Source organism: Callorhinchus milii, unplaced genomic scaffold, assembly GCF_018977255.1.
Source record: "Callorhinchus milii isolate IMCB2004 unplaced genomic scaffold, IMCB_Cmil_1.0 Scaffold3, whole genome shotgun sequence".
NCBI classification, from domain to species: Eukaryota; Metazoa; Chordata; class Chondrichthyes; order Chimaeriformes; family Callorhinchidae; genus Callorhinchus; species Callorhinchus milii.
This window is the reverse complement of record NW_024704744.1, coordinates 24,796,829-24,820,358: the sequence shown is the minus strand read 5'-3', so window position 1 is coordinate 24,820,358 and position 23,530 is coordinate 24,796,829. Positions and strand designations below refer to the sequence as shown.

At 39.4% G+C, this 23,530-nt stretch overlaps 1 protein-coding gene across 1 annotated transcript in view; it reads right to left on the bottom strand.

Moving 5' to 3' along the window:
• Window positions 1–4,164: 4,164 nt before the first annotated feature.
• The window catches only part of LOC103185802 (exostosin-1), a 378,349-nt gene continuing 358,983 nt past the window's right edge, over window positions 4,165–23,530 (bottom strand). Inside the window, 2 exon segments of the mRNA XM_007904484.2 lie at window positions 4,165–6,150; window positions 20,490–20,661. Coding sequence (XP_007902675.2) covers window positions 5,965–6,150; window positions 20,490–20,661 — 358 coding nt within the window. The 3' untranslated portion in view covers window positions 4,165–5,964.

Below are 23,530 nucleotides of genomic sequence, written 5' to 3'. Positions count from 1 at the left end.
ACCACAGTATTCCACAAGTAAACCTGGCGCTTTATTCCAAATGAAAGTATTTCTTGCAATATGTGAATATATCCTATCGTGTATAATCTATAAAAGAAAAGAAATGAGATGTTACATGATTTAATCTCTACAGCACACAATAAAATCGACAAGGGTAGGTTTGACCCCTCACAAGGTGGATGGCAGGCACCACCTTTCCAGGCATCCTGATCCAGTCATTGCTTACCCTCTGTGTAAAGAAAAAACATCCTTGTATCTGTCCTGAAATTGCCTTTTACAGCTTTAAACCTATGTTCTCTTGTTTTACTATCTTGATGTATCCTAAAGTATTGATCTGGGTTTACTTTTTCAAACCCATTTAACATTTTATACACTTCTATGAGTTCCTCTCTGTTCCCCTTCTCTCAAGAATGAAGATCCATAGCTTGTCTAATTGTTGCTCATTCCTCTAACACTGGGGATCATCCTCATTGCTTTCCTCTGCACTACCTCAAGGGATTGGATACCCTTATGTTGCATTGACCAGAACTATATGCGGTAAAATTCAGTTGACATTAGACACATTTGCTTTGGAGATGGATGGATGGACTCAAGTATCCTACCAATTCACATGGCTTAGAATTGACAATATTCATCACAATTTCTGACTGCCTGATTTGACTGTCAGCCACTGCTGAGATTTTAAGACTTCATTGTGGATTTGTGAAATAAACATCGGCTAACTAAAAGAATAAATCTGAACTGAATTAAATTTCACACCATGTTTTCAAATGTGAAATGACTCATTTCAACAAAGTTTAAACAGTGTTCACACATCATTGGCATTTTAACCTGTAACTTTTGAAAAGGCTAATTGGGTCAAAATAATCACATTTTCCATGATGTGTTGGACTTCTGGATGCCGCAACGGAATATTACTTTGTGCAGTCGAAAGAAAGGGGGAACGACAACGACATGAAAATGATACATAATATTCTCGTTTAAAAATGTTTATTTTTTTATTTCAACAAATTCAGTCTTTTATAGAAAATTGGCATTTACAGTATTTGATGTTTACATTTCTAAAAAAAAATCTGCAAGTTGTTCTACAGAAGCAAAATGGAAAGTCGTGTTTACCTCTTCACACTTCCCTATTCAGCATTATGACGTGGCTGCATGCAATGGCACGTTTGCATGTAAACCAGACTGAGCAGGAATGTGGATACCGAGCCAGGATTTCAGAGTGTTCTGTTGATGGATCTCCTCCATAACAATGTTGTCCACCTGGGGATACATTGGTGCAGGGAATTGTTACATCTTTTGATGTCTCTTTCGTAGTTGTAAGGACTTCTCAAAGCCCAGTGTGTTATAAAAGTCACACCACAATCAAGCAAAGTATTGTATTTTGTACAACAGTTTGGACAATGTGGTAGCACATCAAAGGCACAACATAAAGAAGAATTCAAACTGAATATATCTGGCAACACAATGCTTTAAAAACCTACTGAATAAAGATATGTGCAATGACATTAAAGCGCTGTGGCCAGGCAGGACTTGAAATGACCAACTACGTGATTGTATTGTCCAATGTTCAAACATGATGCCTTTAAGTGAGCTGCAGCTTAGTGTTGATTTTATGGTCACCATAATGTTTTAACTGCATATCCCCTGCAAGGGCAAGATGATGCAGTTATGCATTGATGTTTAAGAACAATTCTGATTCACAGAACATTTCTATATGGCTTGGATGCTGCATTGCACAACCTACATTAAATAACATCTACATTCTTGCCAATCATTGATAGAAATTGTCTGAATGAAAATTCAAAAGGAGATACCTAATCCAGTTTACAGTACATTTTAAATGTTATTCCAGCAAATTTCACTTAAGTTTTATTGACACCCTGCTGATCTGGGAGTTTAAATTATTAAAATTTATTCAAACGAAAAGCAGTACAAAGTTTGAAACAAATTAATATTAATCAAATCTAAAAATGCACGACACGCAGTGTATAGTAGAAAAATAGGCAGAAACATATAAGTAAATGGGGAACCAATACTGATCCTGGTTTGGCTGTTGGTCTGATAAAAGCTTAAAAGGAAAAAAAACATTTTTATATAGAAAGGGTGGTTTCTCACTCTGTTATACATAGCAGAGTAATCTCTGAACATGATATACCTCCATTTATATTAAGCTCTCAAGCTCATCACCCTTTAATTAAACTCGAGCTCGGAAGAGGACAGATGAACAGGCAGTTCAGATTTAATCACTTTGCAGAATAGGGAATATGTGGAATAGATTACCCTAGGATGTAATGGCAGATTGTGTCAGTACATGCAAGAGGGAATTGGATAGCTTAGGAAGGTTTCAGCAAATCATTTAATTGAGGAGTACGAGACATGGAATAGTTGAGGATTATTTATTATTTTAAAAACTTTTCTTTTAGTTTGGCCAGATGGATGACAATGGTCTTTTCCAGTGCTGTACATTCCCACGTTTTGAAGAAATCAATACGCCTCCTGAGAATAATTTATTTGCATTTCAGTTTCCATTGGCCTCACTGTAATATTTGTGTTCACTGATATTTGTGACTTGCTGTATATGTTATATATATTTTAATAGGATAGTGTTGCCTTCCTGGGGAGTTTTGGAACAACTTGTACTGTATCTCTGCATGAAAACTGCAAATGCTTTGCTACACAAGTTATAAACTGCTTCAGGGTGAACTTTTGCATTTGGGGGCTATTATTATTTTAGGCCAAATATGTGTTTTGATGCTTTCAAGTTTCCAGACAATGTCCCTCTAAAGAGGACATTTTATGGAGCCATTCCATAAAAAAATGATGGTCATTCCATAAGAAGCATTAGTCAAATTAAAAACCTGAATTTCAAAGTTACAGTTGAATTCAATAATTTGCTTCAGCATAAAAGCAATGGGCTGCTTAAAGAGTCGGGAATTTCACAATAGAAGCATTTTACAACTAAGTTAGGGGTTCAGAATTTCACCACTATTTTAATTTCAGTTTCAGAACTTGACATTTAAATTGATTAAATCGAAGCTTGCTGGCATATTCCATCTGGTTTGTAATGTAACAATGCTGAGAATAATCTTTAGCTTGCTGGTTTATCAAGAACCAAGTGGGAAGATTCCCTGCTTCCTGCAGGCATCAGCAGGACTTGGAGAGGCAGGGGTTCCTCCTACTCATCTTCTGTTAACTCTGCAAACTAATGTCCTAACTTCGGGTATTCCTAGCTGGAGAAGTAGTGGGGAACTTGCCAGGCAGTACTCTCAGTGGCAAGCGATGTGGTTTTCGTTGGTTAAACTGTAACAGAACCCCCAAAGTACAGTTTTGTTCCTCAAGCCTCGGCTCTTGCAAACCTGTACCTAATACTTTCCAGATTTAGGAAAGCAGGGTATGTTCCTCCAGGGAGAGAGTGTGCATTCCATTCCAGGCAAGGGAAAATTCCAAGTGTAGCTTGGAATACATGTGCACCACTCTCAGTCTGGATTAGATACTTAAATGTGATAGGTTTCCACATCTGTCAGACCAAAAAAAGTACAATCAACTTTTAAAAGTTTAAATGCTCCAAAGACAAATTTCACACAAGTGCTATTTTTGGAATATGTTTTGTTTTGTGTTTTTTTGTTTTGTTTTGTCGGCCTTCCCAATTCCTCCCTCCACAGGCTGCAGATAATCCAGAACTCTGCAGCCCGTGTCCTCTCCCGTACCAAACTCCGTGATCCCATCTCTCCCACTCTCGCCTGACTCCATTGGCTCCCTATCCTTCAGAGGATCCAGTTCAAGATCCTGGCCCTCACATACAAAGCCATGCATGGCTTTGCCCCACCCTACCTCTGTGACCTCCTAACCCCCTACCAACCCGCCCGCTCCCTCCGCTCAGCTGGCACTGGTCTGCTCCACGTCCCCCGACCCACCCGCCCCACCATTGGCAGGAGAGCCTTCAGCCACTCTGCCCCCAATCTCTGGAATTCCATCCCAGTAACTCCGCCTCACCCCTTCCTTAGCCTCCTTCAAGTCCCGCCTCAAGACCCTCCGCTTCGACCATGCCATCGGCCACCCCCCTTCCCCTGCCCTCTCTTCTCCCCCCCTGACCCCAGTTCGGGTCTGAAATGCTGTACTCTGTCCAGCGCCTTGGGACATCCTCCCGACATGAAAGGCGCTATACAAATGTAATTTTCTTGTTGTTGTTGTTGAATCATATATTTATTTAGATTACTTTGTTAAGAAATCTCCCCATATACTGTTTTATACTGTTAACTATAAACCACAGGTGAGGGGGCGGAGGAGAAAGCACTGTAGGATGCTACCCTGTGTGAGAGGTGCTATATAAATGCAAGTTGTTGTTGTTGAAAGAGTTAATGAGATTCATTTCCAGAGGTAATCTGGCCCAACAAACCACACTCTTGTTTCCGCTGCTCATTCCATCTCCATGATCCAGCCAAAGCAGTAACCTTTTGACTGTCAATAATTAGGCTTTACTTTAGACAACTGTGACTCCTGCTGTGTCAATGAAGAGGTTTTGCTTCATAAAAGGATCTTTGTAGGCACATAGATTTTTCAGGACCACAAAAAACAAATAAAATGCATTCCCTAAGATAAGATTCTCTTGCAGTAATAGGTGCAATTTGTTTATATTCAAAACATTAATAAGGGCATAACATGAAATCACAATGACAAACCAGTATCACCATAAAGTGCCACTTGCATTTTGAATTATTTTTCAGATTATTTAGATCTGGCAATCCGTATAACACTGATGCAGCCAGATTTGAAATGACTCATTACTTTCTCTGCTTTGAAAGGTTTAGCACAGAAGCAGAATTAATCAATAATTCTAACCTTTGTGCTTTAGGAAAAGATAGAAAAGCAGCTTACAATTTGCAAACAATTGGCCAGACAAACTCACTGCTACAGCTACTAGTAAAAGTGACCTAGGATCATGCCATTTCAAATGGGTCTGTCAATTTATTTTGGAATATGTGGAGTACTTATTTTTAAGTTAAAGTTAAAATATTTGTTCTGACTATTACTGGTCCAAACCCAGTAGAAATTTAAAAGCATTCATTCACCAGGGCTTTGCCATTGGTCCCTTTCCTGTACCTACCAAGATCATGAGATAGAACATACTGTATACTGGATATACTAAAAATACCAATACCTGTAACTACATGAAGCATTCCTAATCTATGTGATATTAAAATTGCATGTTGTGACCCATTACTATACTCAAATCCCTATTCCGATGGTCTTGTCAGATTTAGGGTTCAAGGGATACAGGTCACTGGTTCCTTCCAGCTCTGAGTACAATTGTGTACAAATTTACCTTTAGCATTTGTTAAGGTTTATATTTGCACCCAGCTTGCAGTAGAATTTCAAAAAATACCTTGTGCACATTGAGATTTGCTTTGACCAGTATTCCTTATTGTGGTTGCTGCAGAAAAGTTGTTTTTTATTGAATATATTTTTGACCATTTAAAAAGACACATCAGACATCGAGAAGTAATTAAAATGTAAGAGCTGAGAATTTGACAAACAAAGCAAACTTAAAATACAGACAAATGAATAAACTAAAACATCTGTGTTTAGCTGAGCTATATAATCCCTTTGCAAGCTTTAAACAGAACGTGTACATTCTTTGACCATATTTTTGTTATGTGTTGTTTACCCCTCAAACCCTCAATGGTTAGGCACGATTGTCAGAAATTTAGTTTTACCTTGACAAAGTAAAAGAAAGAACATGACTGGAAACACCTCGAATAACCATTCAATATGGCAGCTAACCTTCTGGTTGCACTGAGGTCATTGTCACTTGGTCCCCAGAAGGCAGTGTTCTTGTTGCTGTACTTTTGTCTTGTGTCTCAGTCTTGCCAGGAGTTTTCCAGTGACCCCTTAAGACCAGGCAATTATCACAGGCATATAAGAGCAGCTTTTGCAGTACAGCTCAGACCACTGCGCTGGGCTCTATAATCTTTCAATATCCCGGTACTTCTTCCGCAGGATGGAGACTTGGTCTTTGAAAAGGATGGGATCCAGCCTCATTTGTGAGTGGATGAGTGGCATGACACCGAACCAGCTAGCAAAAGTGTTCATGCAGGTCTGGCGCTGCGCAAAATGATCTGGATCAGCCCAGCGGGATGTCTTTGACCCCTGAGGAGAAGAATGCAAAGATGAATTAGAGTAGTAATAAGAGTTAATTTATAGTGATGATATCATGAAGTAAGGAACAAATCTCCGAGTGTTGGTAAATTTTGCAGACAAACCTTCTCTGCCGGAGGGTAAATTTACCAATGAGGAGAAAATAAGAGTGGTCCCTCAATGCATCATTTAAAGTTTCCATTTTAATCTTGCTGAACCTCCACAGCACCACACAGGAGATTTAAACCACAGCATTTTGTAAAGTATTTCACACCACTGATGGAGAGATAAACCTTGTTATCTAATTAGAACAATTCCTATGAGGAACCAACACTGCAAAGAATCTCCATGCATGCTGCGGCAGGTTTATGTCATTTCAGTTATGCAAACCACATGACTCAATGAGACTGTAATATAAATTGGGAAAGCATAATTCTTAATCTGTTACTTTGGCAACCACATTGCTAGGTTAGATGATTTGGTTGCCCTTGATGTTATTTTTATTGGAAGTTATATTTAGTTGCGGCAAATATGAGACACACAATGAAAAGGAAAAGCATTCTGAGTAGCTTGGTTCACTCATGGTAAGATTTTCAAGTCCATTTCTTCCACCCTCCCAACAACTTCACTTCACACCTCCACAAGTGAAAAGGTGGTTTTAGATGTTTCAGTTTTCAAAAGTGAAAACATTCATTTATTTTCACTTTTCTGTGGAATTTAATAGGCAAGAATAAATGATGGAAAAGACTGCTTAAACATCACATCATAGATGTACAAGTTATAAAAAAGAATGCTGGAAACCATAAACAGAAAGGCCGGTTTGAAAATAGGGTATGTGATGTGATAATCATCACATCTGATGATAATCGTCACTGATGTCATGATATTCATCACTGATGTCATGATAATCATCACATCAGGGACAGAATTTCTCTCCTGGAGATGTCCTATTTGATAACTGACATGGGGAAGCATCCCCCCACCATGACTCTCATAAGATCAAAGATTGGTTTGGATGAAGAAGGACCTTCAGCTCATTGGATTTCATCCCACCAGAATACCCACCCTAACTTCCTCCCATCACAATATCAGGCTGCTTTTTAAATGAGTCCAGTGTCCTGACCTCAACTACCTTGCTGAAACTAGTTCCAGTTTGTTAATTACCCTCTAGGTATAGGAAAGTCTCCTGGAATCTGTCCTGAAATTGCCCATTGTAACTCTAAACTTTCAAGGCCTCCACAATCTTAGCTCTCCGACCTCGTGACTCTATATCAGCCTGTCCACTCCCACTGCCCCACACCATTGGTGGTTAGGCATTCAGCATCTCTGACCCCACATTCTGGAACTTTATCCCACAATCCCTCCAACTCACCCTCTCTCTTGCTTTCTTCAAGTCCCTTCTGAAGTCCTGCCTCTTCAATCATGCCTTTCGCCACCTTCCCACCCCCACCGCCCTCCTCCCCTTCTGATCCCAACTCCCAGCTGGGGTCCAAAACCGCTGATTGTCCAGCGCCCTTGAACGTCTTTCCAACGTAAAGGGTGCTCTACAAGTGTAATTGTTGTTGTTGTAGACCTATGTCCTCTTGTTCTACTGTCTTGGTGCATCCTTAAGTATCGATCTGGGTTAACATTTCAATCCAATTTAAAATGTTATACATGTCTATAAGGTATCCTTTGAGATGCCTTCTTTGAAGACTGTAGAACCCATTCAAATGGCTTTGTCCAAAGCTAGTTGCTCCAGCTATGAAGCCAGCAGGCAGCCTCTAACAGGCAGAATCCAGAATTTGACGACCAGGTCTGGGAATACTTACTTATCCCAACTTTTAAAAGTTTCACAGTTGTCTTTCCAACAAGTGAGCTTTTATATTTTTCTCGGTTTGCAATCTCTTTTAATTATGCATTCTAATATTTTAATTACAACAAAAATCTCTAATGGAATAAGTTGTAATAAAAAAACAGAATGGTCATTCTTATATAATAATAATAATCCTTGCATTTGATATAGCGCTTTTCACGTCTTCTAGATGTCCCAAAGCGCTTCACAGAATATACTGTAAAGTGAATTAACTGTGAGCGAACGCGGCAGCTAATTGCGCACAGCAATGTCCCACAAACAGTCGTAGATTGAAAATGAACAATTTTATTATTGTTTTTGGTTTTGGAGGTATTATTATTAGGCGTGTGGAGTAAGGAAACTTGCCCAAGGTTTCGCTCTGCCTGGAATTGAACTCAGGTCTCTCGCTTGCAAAGCGAGTGCTCTAACCACTTAACTACAGGACTCCACATAGCTATATAGCTACAAATCTAGTTTTAAACTGTATAGATCCACCTACTTCTTCCTTATCCTTTACAAACCTATCAATAAAGTACAGTTCCCAAACTTTGCACAATATTTTGACCACAACTATTGATGATGTAAGATCCTGTGGCTCTTTTATGAGTGGAAGTTCTCCTAGTGTTCTAACCAACATTTTTCCCTCATCCAAGTTAAACCAAAAAATGCATTAGTTGGATAGCAAAGGAGGCAAAATGTTTTTTTGTTGTGGAAAAATGCAACATACATGTATTGGAAAAAAAACAGTAAAGTTTGCTAAATGACAGGTGTTTATCAGCAGAGATGGAGAAGGAAGTGGATTTCGAGGGGATAATTGATTGTTCCCTAAAAGTTCTCAGACAATGCAAAGCTGCCAAAAATAAATACAATCAAATATTTACAAATATTTGACTATAAATTGAAAGATGTTATATAGATGTTATATAGATCAGTGATGACGGATACATCTTTTTTTGCCTAAAATTGCCCTTTTTTTGTTTTTTTTCTCTATTTCTTCACCTATAGGACAGGCTCACACCATTTGGAGGGTCCATGGAGCTAATTTGGTGGACCCCCGGGCCATTTTTTACTCCTTCGCATCTATGTATCTATGTCTACAGTAAGCAGTTTTATACTATGCAGAAGATATTATATTCAAATGGATTTGGGGATTTAAAATGTCATATTTCCAAACTGGATTTGTTGCATTAATTCTGATTTCCTATTGACAAATATTGGATTGAAAGATTCTCAACATGACAAACTCAATGATGTGGGATTTTGATACCCAACAAAAGGATTTGGTACTGTATTAATTCATTCTTTGAAAAAAATAAACTAAAACACTCAGTGGGCAAGCGAAAGAAGATGTAGGAATAGGTCCAAAATGAACTGAACAAATATCCCAAGCCATATAATGTTGTGTGTGGTGTGGTGAATGTGAGGGTTAAATATAACAACAACAACAATTTGCATTGAAATAGTGCCCTTCGTGTATGGTAGCATCCTTGAGCACTTGTAGGGAAAATATGGGATGGATGAATGAATATTATGGATCTCTTACTTCATTAATTGCCTTTGGATTCTGGCAGTATCTGTACAATACTTTCTCTCAGGAGACAGAGTTGTGGATTGAGGTCCATTATATGGTATGTAATATATGACTGTAGAAAGACTGGGCTTGATGGAGCCAAACAGCATTTTATTCTGAAGCATTTTATTCTTCCATGTTTTCTTACTTTATAAATGCACAGTGATTACACTTTACTGGAAATCCTGGGAAGCACTTCTGACACCTTGATAAGGTGCTAAATACAATGATTATTATTATTTTATGTGCTTCCTTTTACTCCAATTCTCTCCCATTATTTCCTCTCCTGATGTCATCGACTTTTTGCTGTGATACTGCTCAATAGCTGCCAGTTACCCTCTGACATTTTACCCATTATCTACCTGTAAGCCTGCGCTATTTGGCAATCGTCAAGTTCGATCCAGACCTCACCCAATGTTTACACTTGTGTACCTGGGGGACTGCAAGTATGATAGCTGTTTTATCCCTATCCAACTCAAGATACTGATGCCTATGCTAGCATCCTTACTGCTTTTCTGGCTGAAGTTAACAACTCAGTAGAGCTAGGAAGCAAACCTGTGGCTTTCCGAGTCTATAATTCTCAGTTACTCACTGGATAAACTCAATGAGCCATTTAGGCCCCCAATAATTCAGAACTTTGAATTTTGAATCTGTGGCTTTAGTCACAATTCTTCATTGGGAAAGTGGGGGGAACAGCCAATTGTCTTTTTAGCGGCATTGCACTGAACACTCATTATTGCAAGCCCTTGCTTGTGTTAATGCTAATGCAAACAACACTTTTCACAAATAGAATTTATAAATAGCAGGTGATGTTGTGATTTCCTAAGGGTTTTGTTAACCAGACTCTACTTCTGTATCTTACAAAACAGTGTTGGGCTCCAGATTACTTACATTCACATTCATATGTCTCAGTGGACTTTTAATCTACACATGTTTGTACTTTATGATTTGTCACTATTCCTAGGCTTATTTAACTTGGCATCTGTGATGGCATTCTTAGCTGATGAAAACTGCTGTAAAAATATGCTAATTATTTTATTCCACAAGTTAGTATTTCTAGAGATTACACATCTTCATGCCTACATGATCGTATATTCCAGTTTAACCACAAATCATCCCTACTGTGTGTTCTCCATTTTCACACATTCATTTAAATTTACTTTAAACTATCTGCAATGAATAGTAAATAGCAAAATGCTACTAATCCACATGATTTATTGTATACAGGATAGTTGGGACAAAGTGTAAGTGATGTTTTGAAATTAAAACACCTAGCTCCATCTAAAATAAATAAAATGTTCAAAGGTTCATTTTTACATTGCAAAATAACATTCAATTTATTGGCAACATTTCACTTGATGGTTAGAAATTAATTAGGGACAGTCTCCATTATTTCTTGATCTACTTAAGCAGTTGTTCATGATGTAATTTAATAGTTTATGTTCAAAGGATGAAAGAAATTATTTGTAGTTAAAATCAATTCAGATTTTGCAATGTAGTTTTTTTTATTGCAGGGCATGAATGCAATGGAAAAAGGTACCCAAACTGTAATCAGAACATTATGGCCCAGCACTTTAATAATAATAATAATGATAATCCTTGAATTTGACATAGTGTTTTATCACGTCTTCGAGACATCCCAAAGAGCTTCACAGAATGTACTATTGACTGTATACCTTGTGGGCAAAACATGGCAGCCAATTGTCGTGGATTGATTGACCAAATTATTATTTTTAGAAACTTTTTTTTTATAAGGGATTATTACTCAGGGAAAGCAATCCCCCAATTGATTAACAACCGGGTTCCTACTTACTGCTAGGTAAACAGAAGCGTGTGGCATAAGGAAACCAACGTTTTGGTTTCACCCTGCCTGGGAATCGAACTCAGGTCCTCTTATTTGTGAGGCAAGTGCTCTAACCACTAAGCTACAAGACTCCATATTAAGCAGATGATGTTCAGCATAGCTACGAACTAAAATAACAAAGAAACATAATTAATTTTTATAAGAAAGTTGCTTCCCTTAAATGGGTTCATTTTTCTTTAAAGCCCTACAGGTTTTCTTCTCTTTCTTTTGCATGCTTTATTTACAGAGTGACGAGACATAAAGCCACTGAAACGGTCCAGTTATCAAACAGTAAAAACTGTAGGATCAGTACACAAAATGTAATCCAGTACAAAACAGGTGCCAAGTAAAATAAGAACAGAGACAAATCTTGAAGTAGTGTATAAACACATGTGCTTACAACGCCATCTGAGGCACAGATAAGGGACCTGGTCACGAGCTCAATCAGGAACTTAAAGGTACCGTGTGCAATAAACACACCCTAACCAACATCTCCTTGCCTGGAGAAGAAATTAGAAATATATCCTATTTCTATCAGGAGAATAATTTTCCAGTAGCTGATAATAATTTTGTTGGACACAGTGAATAGCTACTATAATGCTTAACCTGGTGGCCTCGAGTCCAAACTCCACTGTGGAAGGATCCTGCACGTACTTAGTTCATTTTATTTATTATTTCTGCACAGTGCACTTATCCTGTGTCTATCAGTTCTTTAATTACATCCACATTGCAAATTAGTTATCCAACCATCAAATTGGCTTTGAAGGCAAATGCTTATGTTCCACTCAATACTTTGAGAAATGTTCTGTGTCAGGAGAGACTGAGCTGCAGTATCTGGTAAGCTGAACTGTATTATATGTGGAGGAAACATAGTGTCTGTGCAATCAAACAATGTTTCACTTGAATAAGTTAGCAAACCTAAACATGGTCACAACCAGGTGTAAGAGACTGTAATTTATTCCTATAAGTAAATGGAACACCACCAAAATTGAGCAGCTACAATTAAGCCATCATCGAATGATTCAAATGACTCACACAAGGAGGCCATTCACCCTGTCCTCTCTGTGCTGTGATAGCTTTCCCTACTGGAGCTATCCACTCTAATCTCATTACTCTGCTCTTTCCCCATACCCTTTTATATCTTTATTTTTCATGTGGTTATCTAATTGCTTTTCCAATGACTTTATTATCTTGGCTTCAACAGGCACTATAGTGATGTGTCTCACTCGGCTTGTGTGAAAATATTTTCCTAACTTCCTCCCCAGACTTGGGCTGCAATTCAGAATCAGACTCAGGAATCTGTGCAAATGAGTGGATTAAATTACTTTCAAAATACAATGACAACTGATACCTACTTTAAGCAATCAGTTCAGGGCAGGGCAAACTTCAAAGTTGAAAGCTCAAGTTGTACTGTATGTACCGGATGAGACTGTGAACTGATTTTTCTTAGTCAGTCAGGTGTTTAACACATGCGGGAACCTTTCAGACTGAGATGTCCACATATGTATTCCACTCAAGCAAGGATGTTTCTGTATGTCTAGAACAGAAGGCAAACTCTCTCTGAGAGGGACACAGTTTGCTGGAGGTTTAGGTTGAAAATAGCAGAGGCTTGGGGACTCCAGGGTGCATGTTGGTGTTTAGCTGGAATTTAACCAGCTAAAACCATATTGTTGGCCATTTACATGGGAAATGGTAACCAGGAAGCTTTCCACCTCTTGTCTAGCAAGGATCATTGTACCCGTTAGGGCTTTGACTTTCAGTATTAATATAGCTGAGTGAAAAGGATACCTGCTTCCAGTGACCAGTCCATCCTCCAAGTTGCGTTGACAAACCAGGCTGGCTTGTCAACAGAACTGGTCAATCTATATTGGAGGTACCATATGAAACTGCTAACTGATGTTAGAGTGGTGCAAGTGGACAGCCCTGTTTGATACTGTCTATGTGACATGCATTGCTGTCTGATTAGGAGAAAGCAGCGCTCCCTAAAGTTCAAGCACTCTTAATACTCAATCTGACTCTCAGTCTAAGTTTCTAATGCTTAAAAGAACCTAAGGTGATAACTGTCTCTTTCCCAACATTAAAAACATTAAACATAATCCAGGAGCTTGCTGCACTCTTTATAAACTATACGGTTATTACATTTTAGAAAGAGTTTTAGTTTGCACGTGTGAACCTGGAGAAGTGTAAGACTAATGAAGAACTTGCAATTTTATAGCACCTTTGAAATATTTTGAAGCAGCTTTGAATCATTTTGAAATATCTCAAGCTGCTTCATGGGTATTTACTCTCAAGTGCAGTGACTGGTTTTATGGGTAAACTGTACAACCATTTTCACCAGCAAGCTCCCAGAAACAGTCGTAGGCTGAATCATTGTTGGATATGACACTGGGAGAAAATCCTATTTTTTAAAAAATAATAAACAATTCCTATATTTTACATAGCATTATATCATCAAGCATGTCAGTCTAGACTATGATTTCCTAATATGTCAGCTGAACCCACAAATGTTTGACCCAGAGGTAAGAGTGGTATTACAGCATTGTAGAAGTATATTTTGTGAAATCTGAAAAAGGAAAATTGTCTCATAATTAGAGAGAAGATAGGAATTCTTCCCAGAATCCAGCAAGGATACCAGAAGCTGTCACTGTTATGTTTTGCTGAGTAATCAATCCTCTATGAACATGGAAATCGATCTGGTGTTAAGAAATGACAGTGCAGTATAATGAGAGATTAGAGAGCCTGAAGCCACCACCCGTTTAGCTCAATATGTTCACACGTTGACCTGTCAGCTAAATCTACCAGATGATTTGACCAGGGGTATGAAAAGCGTTGGCTGGCAAGGGGATTCTGTGGATTGTGACCTACTGCAATTCATCTTTGTCAACTCTGCATTTCATTTTTTTCTTTCTGAAAGTACTGCAATGCCCTCTATGTCAGAGGCAGTGCAACCCTTGATTATGTTACATACTTCCAGTAAATACAATCAAAAGGTTAGATTGCACAAAGCTAATTTTAGTTATACATAAAGGTGGTACTATCTTCATGAAACACATCTCCAGAAAATGCTTTCTTGTGTGCTTATATAAAATGCTCAAATCAAAGCACGGATTGTGTCACTGGTAATGAAAGATGTGAAAAATGTAATGCAGTGAAAGCATACCGAGCTCTTGTGTCTCCAAAATGGGTAACTTTGCTGAATTCTGATCAAGGGTCACTTCCACCGTTGGGATCCTTGGAGGAGGGGGTGGTATATCAACCAATTATAGGGACACTAGCTGCTTTGCCTCTCAGTAACCTGGAAGGCTCAGAGTCCCATTGTGTTGCTGCGGGTGGGATCAACTAACTCAGCACTGGCCGAGGATTGAACCAACAACCTTCCTGGTTCCTCAGCTCCTCACTTGATAAAATCACCTTAAGTAGGTCTTTTAAAAGATATCAATGACACTTTGTCTTGTTCCTCAATGTCCACTGCTCTCTCCACAACTCATTCTTTTCAAACCCTTCCTTTCTCAGTTCGCTCCTGTGACTTTCTTAGCTTTTAGCACAATGGAAGTAAGGTGATCTCTTCGAAATCTAGGTTGAATATGAGTCAAGAAACATCAGCTTGAATATCTATAGTCTGCATGTATTGTAACTCTGATGCAAGATAGGGTAACGAGTCTCAAGAGTAATTTGCATTATTGTCAACAGAATCTTAAGTTTAATTTTAATTTCAGATTTGATAAATTGAGTACAAAACCCCAGTCGCTGACTCACTTTTTGTTATTTTATTAGGTAGAATATGATATTTTTAAACTTAAATCGGCATGTAGTAAAAACACAACAACCAGATTTGTGTGTGGAGATCTCTAGAGGACTTCAAATAAATACGTACTGTGAAGTGAAATCGCATGGGCAGGTTCAGAAAGAATTGTGCAAAAAGGCTTGAATATTAACCATGGGAGATGTCAATTATTTTGGTATTGACTGGGAAAACATCAAAGAAAATGAGGCATGCATATTTTTAGAGGTGCTGCAGTATTCAAAAGATCACAAGAGAGTTTTAGTTGAAGAAGGTCCTTCATCCTATTTGATGTGATTCTTCCAGAATACCAAACCTACCATCTTCCCATCATAGCATCAAACTGCCTCTTAACTGAGAATAGAGCACTTGTCTGTTCCACCTTTCCTGGTAGCATGTTATTAATAATAATAATAATCCTTGCATTTGATATAGCGCTTTTCATGTCGGGAGGACGTCCCAAAGCGCTTCACAGAACACACTGTAAAGTGAATTGACTGTATATTTGTGGGCGAACGTGGCAGCCAATTGTGCACAGCAATGTCCCACAAACAGTCATATGGATTGAAAATGACCAATTTATTATTGTTTTGTTTTTTTGGAGGGATTATTATTAGGCGTGTGGAGTAAGGAAACTTGCCCAAGGTTTCGCCCTGCCTGGAATTGAACTCAGGTCTCTCACTTGCAAAGCGAGTGCTCTAACCACTGAGCCACAGGACTCCACGAGCATGTTATTGATTACCCTCTGGGCAAATAAATACTTGGAGTCCTGTAAGTAAGTTTCCTTACTCCACACGCCTAATAATAATCCCTCCAAAAAAAAAACAATAATAAATTGGTAATTTTCAATCTACGACTGTTTGTGGGACATTGCTGTGCGCAATTGGCTGCCGCGTTCGCCCACAAATATACAGTCAATTCACTTTACAGTGTGTTCTGTGAAGCGCTTTGGGACATCCTCCCGACGTGAAAAGCGCTATATCAAATGCAAGGATTATTATTATTATTATTACTTGCAAGTTTGTACCTTAACATTATTCTTCACAATACTGAACCTATTCTTTCTTCTACTGTTGCTTTGACATATATGAAAGGGTTATTCTGGGTTTCTGCTTTCACAGTACAAATTTGCCCAGTGTCCCTTAGAATACGATTATAATTGGAAAATTCAATCTTAACAAAGGGAAATATTCAAAGAGCTGATGGTGAGAATACAATCAAAATTCATTCCAACCAAATAAAAAATGCATCAACAAACAACATGAGCCATTGCAATGAAGTAGGGATAAACAGAGCTTTTAATACATTCAAGGAATCCTATAGGGAGGACGATCTGAGTGAAGCATAAACACAAGTAGAAGCAGGTATAAGAATCTTAGAGAAACCAAGAAAAAACATTGAATTAAAGATGGCTGATACGATTTCAAGTAATAATGTTTTTTCAAATATAATCAAGATAAGCAAAGAATGGAATATGTTTAAAGTTATAATAGTTCTGTTTATCTTACTAACAACAATGATCTTGTACCTATTAATCTATTTTCATTTAGATGTAATGAACAACAACAATAAATCACATTTGTATAGCATCTTGCACGTTGGGAGGACATTCCAAGGTTCTGGACGGTCAGGGATTTGGACCTGAGCAGGGGGTGGGATCAGGGGACTGGAGGACAGGGAATTTAGTGCTGGAGGGTGGACAAAGTCACAGTCGAAGAGGAGGGTCTTGAGACAGGCTTTGAAGGAGTCAAGGGAGGGAATGAGGCAAAGGACTGTGGGATGGAGTTCCAAAGGGTGGGAGCAGATAGGCTGAAGGCCCAACCGCTGATGGTAGAGTTAGGAAGGAGCAATGCCGTGGAGTGCCTTGAAAGCGAGGATGAGGATTTTGAACTCTGGGGGATGGGGAGCCAGTGGATGATCTGCAGCTTGTGGAGGTAAGAGTTGGGAAGGCTGACAAGCATGGAATTGGCATAGTTGAGCCTAGATGTAATAAATGCATGGATGAGGGTTTCAGCGGCCTGAGGGAAAAGGCAGTGGCAGAGCTGGGAGATGTTGCGGAGGTGGGGTAAGGTTGAGCGGGACATGGTACGGATGTGGGGTAGAAAGGAGAGTTGAGGGTCAAAAAAGACGCCAAGGTTCCGGACTGGCTCAGTGAGGTGGAGTGTGCATTCCCTGGATGGTGATGCTGTCAATGCCTAAGGTGAGGAGGCGCTGACAGGAGTCAATCGGGAGAGTCTCGGTCTTGTTGACGTTCAACTGTGGAAAATTAGCTTTCATCCAGGACTTGATGTCTGACAGACATTCTGACAGGGCAGCAGTGGTCCTGGCGTTGAGGGTGGAGGCTGAGAGATAGAGTTGAGTGTCATCCGCATACATGTAGAAGTTGACTCCATGTCTGCAGATGATGTCACCAAGAGGGAGCATATAGATATTGAAGAGGAGGGGAGCAAGGACAGAGCCCTGAGGAATGCCACACAAGATGGTTTGGTTTGGGGGCGAGAGGAGAAGCCGTTTGTGTAAGGTAGAGTCTGAACCCGTCAAGGACAGAACCATGAAGGTTCAGGGGAGAGAGGCAGTGGAGGAGGATAGAGTCATCAACAGTGTAAGAGGATGCAGGAGGTCAAGGAGGACTAGGAGTAGAGGAAGTCCTGGTCACAGATCAACAAAATGTTATTTGTCACTTTGACCAGGGCTGTTTCCATGCTGTGAGCTGCACGGAAACCCGATTGGTGGAGTTCGTAGCGGGAGTGACGGGAGAGGAAGCAGCGAAGTTGGGAAGCAATGACTCGTTCCAGGACCTTGGAAAGGAAAGGAGGTTGGAGATGAGGCGATAGTTGGACAGCAAGGATGAGCCCGTGGTAGGTTTTTTGAAGATAGGAGTGATGACGGCTGTTTTAAAGGGGAGGGGAATAGTGCCAGTCGACAATAAGAGGCTGATGATATTGGTAAGTCGAGGAGCAAAGAGATCAAGCTGGGAGGTAAGGAGAGGGATAGGGACGGGATCGATGGAACAGGTGGTGGGTTTCAAATGGGTCCTAACGGTTTTGAGAGAGGAGGGGTAGACAAATTCAAAGGTGTGGAGGGAAGGATGGGTCGGGGCGGGAGTGTGAGGGGGAGATGGGGAGGAGTTAGCAGTTGGAAGGGCAGAGGCGGGTGAGCGGATTCCCTCAATTTTGGTCTCGAGGAATTCCAGCATCGCCTCGCAACAACAACAACTTGGACTTATATAGCGCCCTCCACGCCAGATGGCGTCTCAGAGCGCTTCGGCATTGGCATTGGAGGAGAGGATGGGTGAGGCATGAGAGGGTGGGTGGAAGACCCATTTGGTGGTGGAGAAGAGGAGCCTGGGGTTGTCCTTTGCCTCCAAGATAATCTTGGAGTAGACAGACGATTTATCAGAGGCGAGGCAGAGTGGTAAGTTTTAATATGGTTAGCCAGATCTGCCGAAGGACCATTTATTTAGATTTGAGCCAGTTGCATTTGACGGAGTGTACCTGAGCCTTCAGGGAGCACAGGTGGCTGGTGTACCAGGGTGATTTCCATGAGTAGGAGATGGTTTGGGAAATGAGGGGGGTAAGGGCACTAAGAGAGGCGGAGAGGGAGTTGTGGAGGAGAGTGACCGAGAAGGATAGGTCATTGCGGGAGGAAGCCCAGAGGGGCAGGAGTTCAGATGACTCCAGGCCAGCAGAGGTGGAGAGGGGATTTTTTCCAGGGCAGGAGATGTAGGTAGATTAGGTGGCAGGGAGAGGGATTGAGGAGAGCCTATGACAAACACTTTCAGAACAGAAAGGCTTGGATTTTTGGAAGCTGATAGGTAAATAGGGTTTATTTTAAACTGAAGGGGGTCTAATGCGAATTCATGTAAAATAATGAATGCGGGAGCAAATGATCAAGATTGGTTAAGAAAAGTCTCGGAACGATTTGCTATTTTCTGCAACAGCCAAAATCTCCAGAACGTTCTCTTGCTCAGTGAGGCACCAGGAATTGTGGTTAAAAAGCATGGACAAAACACAACTAAGAGTTTTTTGATCGAGAAACATCTGTTACAGATGGAGAAATGGAGAAATCTGCTATGTAGGTTCAGACACATGCAATGGTTGTACAAAGGATAGAAGAAAGAGCATTTGAGAATATGGGTCAGTCATTACCAGAGATCTTATTAAGATGATCGTGTCTGTGCCAGCTCTTTTCAAAGAGCCAGCACAGACCCGACGGGCCAAATGGCCCCCTTCTGTGCTGTATAATTCTAGGAAGAGAGCAAAAATTGCAACCAGTGATACATTAATTAACACATATCAATTGAAACACATGTAACACATGTAAAAAAAACGTTTTCAACTATGTGTTAATTAACAGTCAAAGTCTTAAGGTATGTTTTGATTCATCCTGGGATTTTTCTGTACATTAGCTATCAGCATGACATATAAAGAAAACAATTACACGTTCAGCTTCTTCCTTTTCCATTGGTATTTTTCAAATTGCTGAGAGCTATATCAGCACATCACCATATAAAAATGACTTTAACTGTTTATACTAATAAACCTTGACTTGTCCAGTATCACCATGCATCTGCTTTGGTAGTTTGCAGTGCTTCAAGCTCACATTTCCTGAACATTATTCCTTAAATACTATGGTCTTATTCCACAGCTACATTTGGATGATTGGATAGGCTTCTCAGAATTCTGTAATACCTTAGACTAGAAGCAGAGATCATCTTTTTACAGCCAACAGGCCCTATTAAAGTTGGATACTTCATTTCATTTACTGAATTATACAAATAAAATCCAATTGATCAAATAAGTATCTTTTCCAAATCTACTGTCAGATTAACTTGCTGCAAGACACAGAGCCTTTCAGACAATAGTAATGATGGAAATCAGCGAGGCAAGTCTGACACTGAGTTTAATAGCTCCATTCAAGTTAGAATAAACTTGTCTGTTTTCTTAGCACTACTCATTCACAAGAAAAATATAGCTAAAGAACCATCGACCGATTTGATCTCATCTTTCCAGAATACCGATCCTACCGTGTTTGAATAACAGCATCAAGCTCTTTCTTAGATTTGAATATTCATCCTGTTAACCCGTTCTATCTGTTATTTACCTTTGTGTAAAGAAATACTTTTTGTGTCCTCCCTAAAACTTGACCCTCTTGAAATCATGTTGTCTTGTCCTTAGTATAACTGAAAGTATTATCAATGAAAATTATACTCAATTATATATTGAGAATTTTCACTTGTCAATTGGCGAGTGCAATCCTTTAATTCCGATCTTTTATTAAAATGAAAATTGATTGACAGATTTGAATAAAATTTAGCACCTACCTGTTGCATCATAGTTTCTTTGTACTGCTTTTTCTGCGTGACTTTAATTGGTGGGAGTTTGGTGATGGCTGAAACCAGGAAGTTCATTAGAATATCTTCACAGTTAGCCATCTGGTCTACCATGCTGTGAAGACTTGCTGGCAAGTAATAGTTGTACAGGTAATGATAGTATCTGTAATGAAAGTATAGAGTTTATTGTAGACTTTAATAAACCAAGTGAGATTTCACTGTACATAACATAAAATGAAGCAGCTTTGTTCAATTCATGTTCCTTTATCAATTTGTGTTGTTTTTTTTGTCCAGCAATGAGAGCAATTATATTAGAGGTGAGAATTCAGGAGCAACTATTTCACGCAGAGGATAGTGAGATTAGGGAATTCGCTGCCTGAAGCGATGATTGAACCAAATAGTATAGATGCATTCAAGAGGAACCCAGATCTTCACATGAGGGAGAATGGGAGGGAGTAAGGAATGGGTGAAAGCATGCGTGGAGTATAAACACTGGTATGGACTGGTTGGACAATGTCGCCTTGCTATTCATTTTTGTAATCTTAGGTGCTGCAACTCAAGGCAGACAGAAAATCAGTTACTTTAATGCACACAAAACAAAATATTTGGTGCAATATTAGATAGACATGACCCACAGGACTCCATAATACTGCAATCTTCAACATTTGTGACCTTTTTTATTATTTGTTTCTAATTGGAAAATCATTACTGCTGTATAACCTACTAATGAAAGCAATCATTACTTCTGATGACTACTGTGCATTTAGGACAAGTTATCTTTGTGTGGATCCACTAAAAATCTCTATTTTTTATATTATTTTCTCCCATTTCCTCAGTTGAGTTTCTCCTGCCTCGCACCACGGGCTTCCATCAATAGCACTCTAAAATTTTCCACCAGGAAATGTAGAAGAGTGAGCGAGCGGATATATCTCTGATTTTTCTTTCTATCATGTGGAGAATTGGCCAACTTCTACTTGGTGCTTCTCTGCGACAAAGCTACTGAGACTGGGATCCCTGGAGTGTGTGGAATTATGGAAGATGAACTTGAGCCCCATCACATCACAGCACTATTGCTTGGTGCTGCAGTACACACTCCCACTGCACCACCAACCCACTGTGTTAGTTTACAAGCAGCTAACAGCCTTTCTAGCTATTTGTGTTTCCTTCTCTCTTTCTTCAAAAAGATGGTGTGAATACCATAGCACTACCTGCGAATTATAGTACAATAATGCATTAATATGAATCATAAGATTTTAAAGCACAGGAGGAGTTAGCCCATTGCGACTGTGCCAAAGTCCACATGAATTGACGTATTATTAACCTTTGATCCATGGTTACTGCTGATGATGTTCACAGATTGACAAAACATTTGGAGCACTGAAATGATGAAATGGTTAAATGATCCTGGAATGTTGAATTTTAATTATTAAGAGAACTATATTTGTTTCAATACTCATTGAGTTCCATTTTGTTTATCCACATTCATCTACAGAATCTTATCCAGATGTGGAACTACATTGCTGATTATGCAGGCTGGAAATGCAGTTTGTTAAAACCTAAAATATGAATTTGTTTTGGTGAAAGAGTTAAGCAAATATACAAAGAGTGTCTTAGCCATCTCAGTAACATGTTTGTTCTAGATATGTTTATTATAAATGTATGACTAGGATAAATTAATTTCACATAACAATAAAACATCCATAATAAAATTGCTGAAAAAACTACGCTGCCAAATATGCAGCTACAGCAAATGTACTCAATTTTGTGTCGAGTGAATATAAATAATACAGCAATTTGCACTTAGACAGCATCTTTCACTTAGGGAGAATATCTCAAAGTGCTTAAGAAGTCAGAATGGGAGCCTGAGCTGGGAGGGAGCGGGATGGGGAATTAAAGCAGAGAGAGGGGGTGAGGTAGAGGAATTTTGGAAGAGACATGCAGGGGTGTGGGCAAAGTCGCTTAAAGCTTGCTCACTATTGGTGGGGCAGATACATTAGGATAAATTAATTTCACATAACAATAAAACATCCATAATAAAATTGCTGAAAAAACTACGCTGCCAAATATGCAGCTACAGAAAATGTACTCAATTGTGTGTCGAGTGAATATAAAAAGCGGGTCAATGTCTGGAGGTGAAAAAGATGTGGATGAGGTTTTCAGTTGCATCACGGGTGAGGTTGTGACAGGGGTGAGTGGAGGAATGTAGACTTGGTCAGGGCCCAAGGAGAGTTGAGGATCAAACAGAAGTATGTAATTCCACACAGTCTCTGTGAGTAGAGTAAGAAACCAGGGAAGTTAATACGGCTCGCACGGTGGTGGCCAACCTTTTTGGTTAGCCAACAGAAATACATTTTCTTGATTGAATATTTTTTGATTTATGCTATAAATGAAGAAACTTCAATCAAGATAAACCTGGAAGTGCATTGATCAAACATGGACATTACCTATCGTGACTGCTCAGGGGACCACTTCTTGACAGCCCCATGAGCCAATCCAGCCCATAGGCTACAGATTGGCCACCACCATGCTAGAGTTTGATGTACAAGATAGATAAGGATTTACCCTTTCTACTTTTAGAAAATCATCCCAGGATAGGTGGAACTGTGAGGCCATTTCCATGGGTTGGACAACACAGTCATAAAATCGCATGCAAACAACCCACAAGAATTTTGCATGTAAAATTACCCCTTCCCCCCAACCCCACCCACCATCTTAATGTTCATTAAAATCCCCATACTACATGACTGATCTAAGGTAATGTTTGCTGGGCAGTGCATGTGATTTCAACCCTGTTTATGAATCACATAACCTCTAGGTGGGTGCATTTAAAGACAATTTTTACTGTATAAAAAAAATTCTTTTGATAAAAGTTGATCGGTAAGAAGAATTTTCTCTGAAAAAATATCAGATTTTCTCCAACTTTCTCTTTGCTTCTTTTGGCTTGCTGGATGGATGTGTGTGCATCACAGTACTTTTGTTTGACAAGTCACACACTTACAGATGACCTTTGAATCCTGTGATAGTGCTGAGTT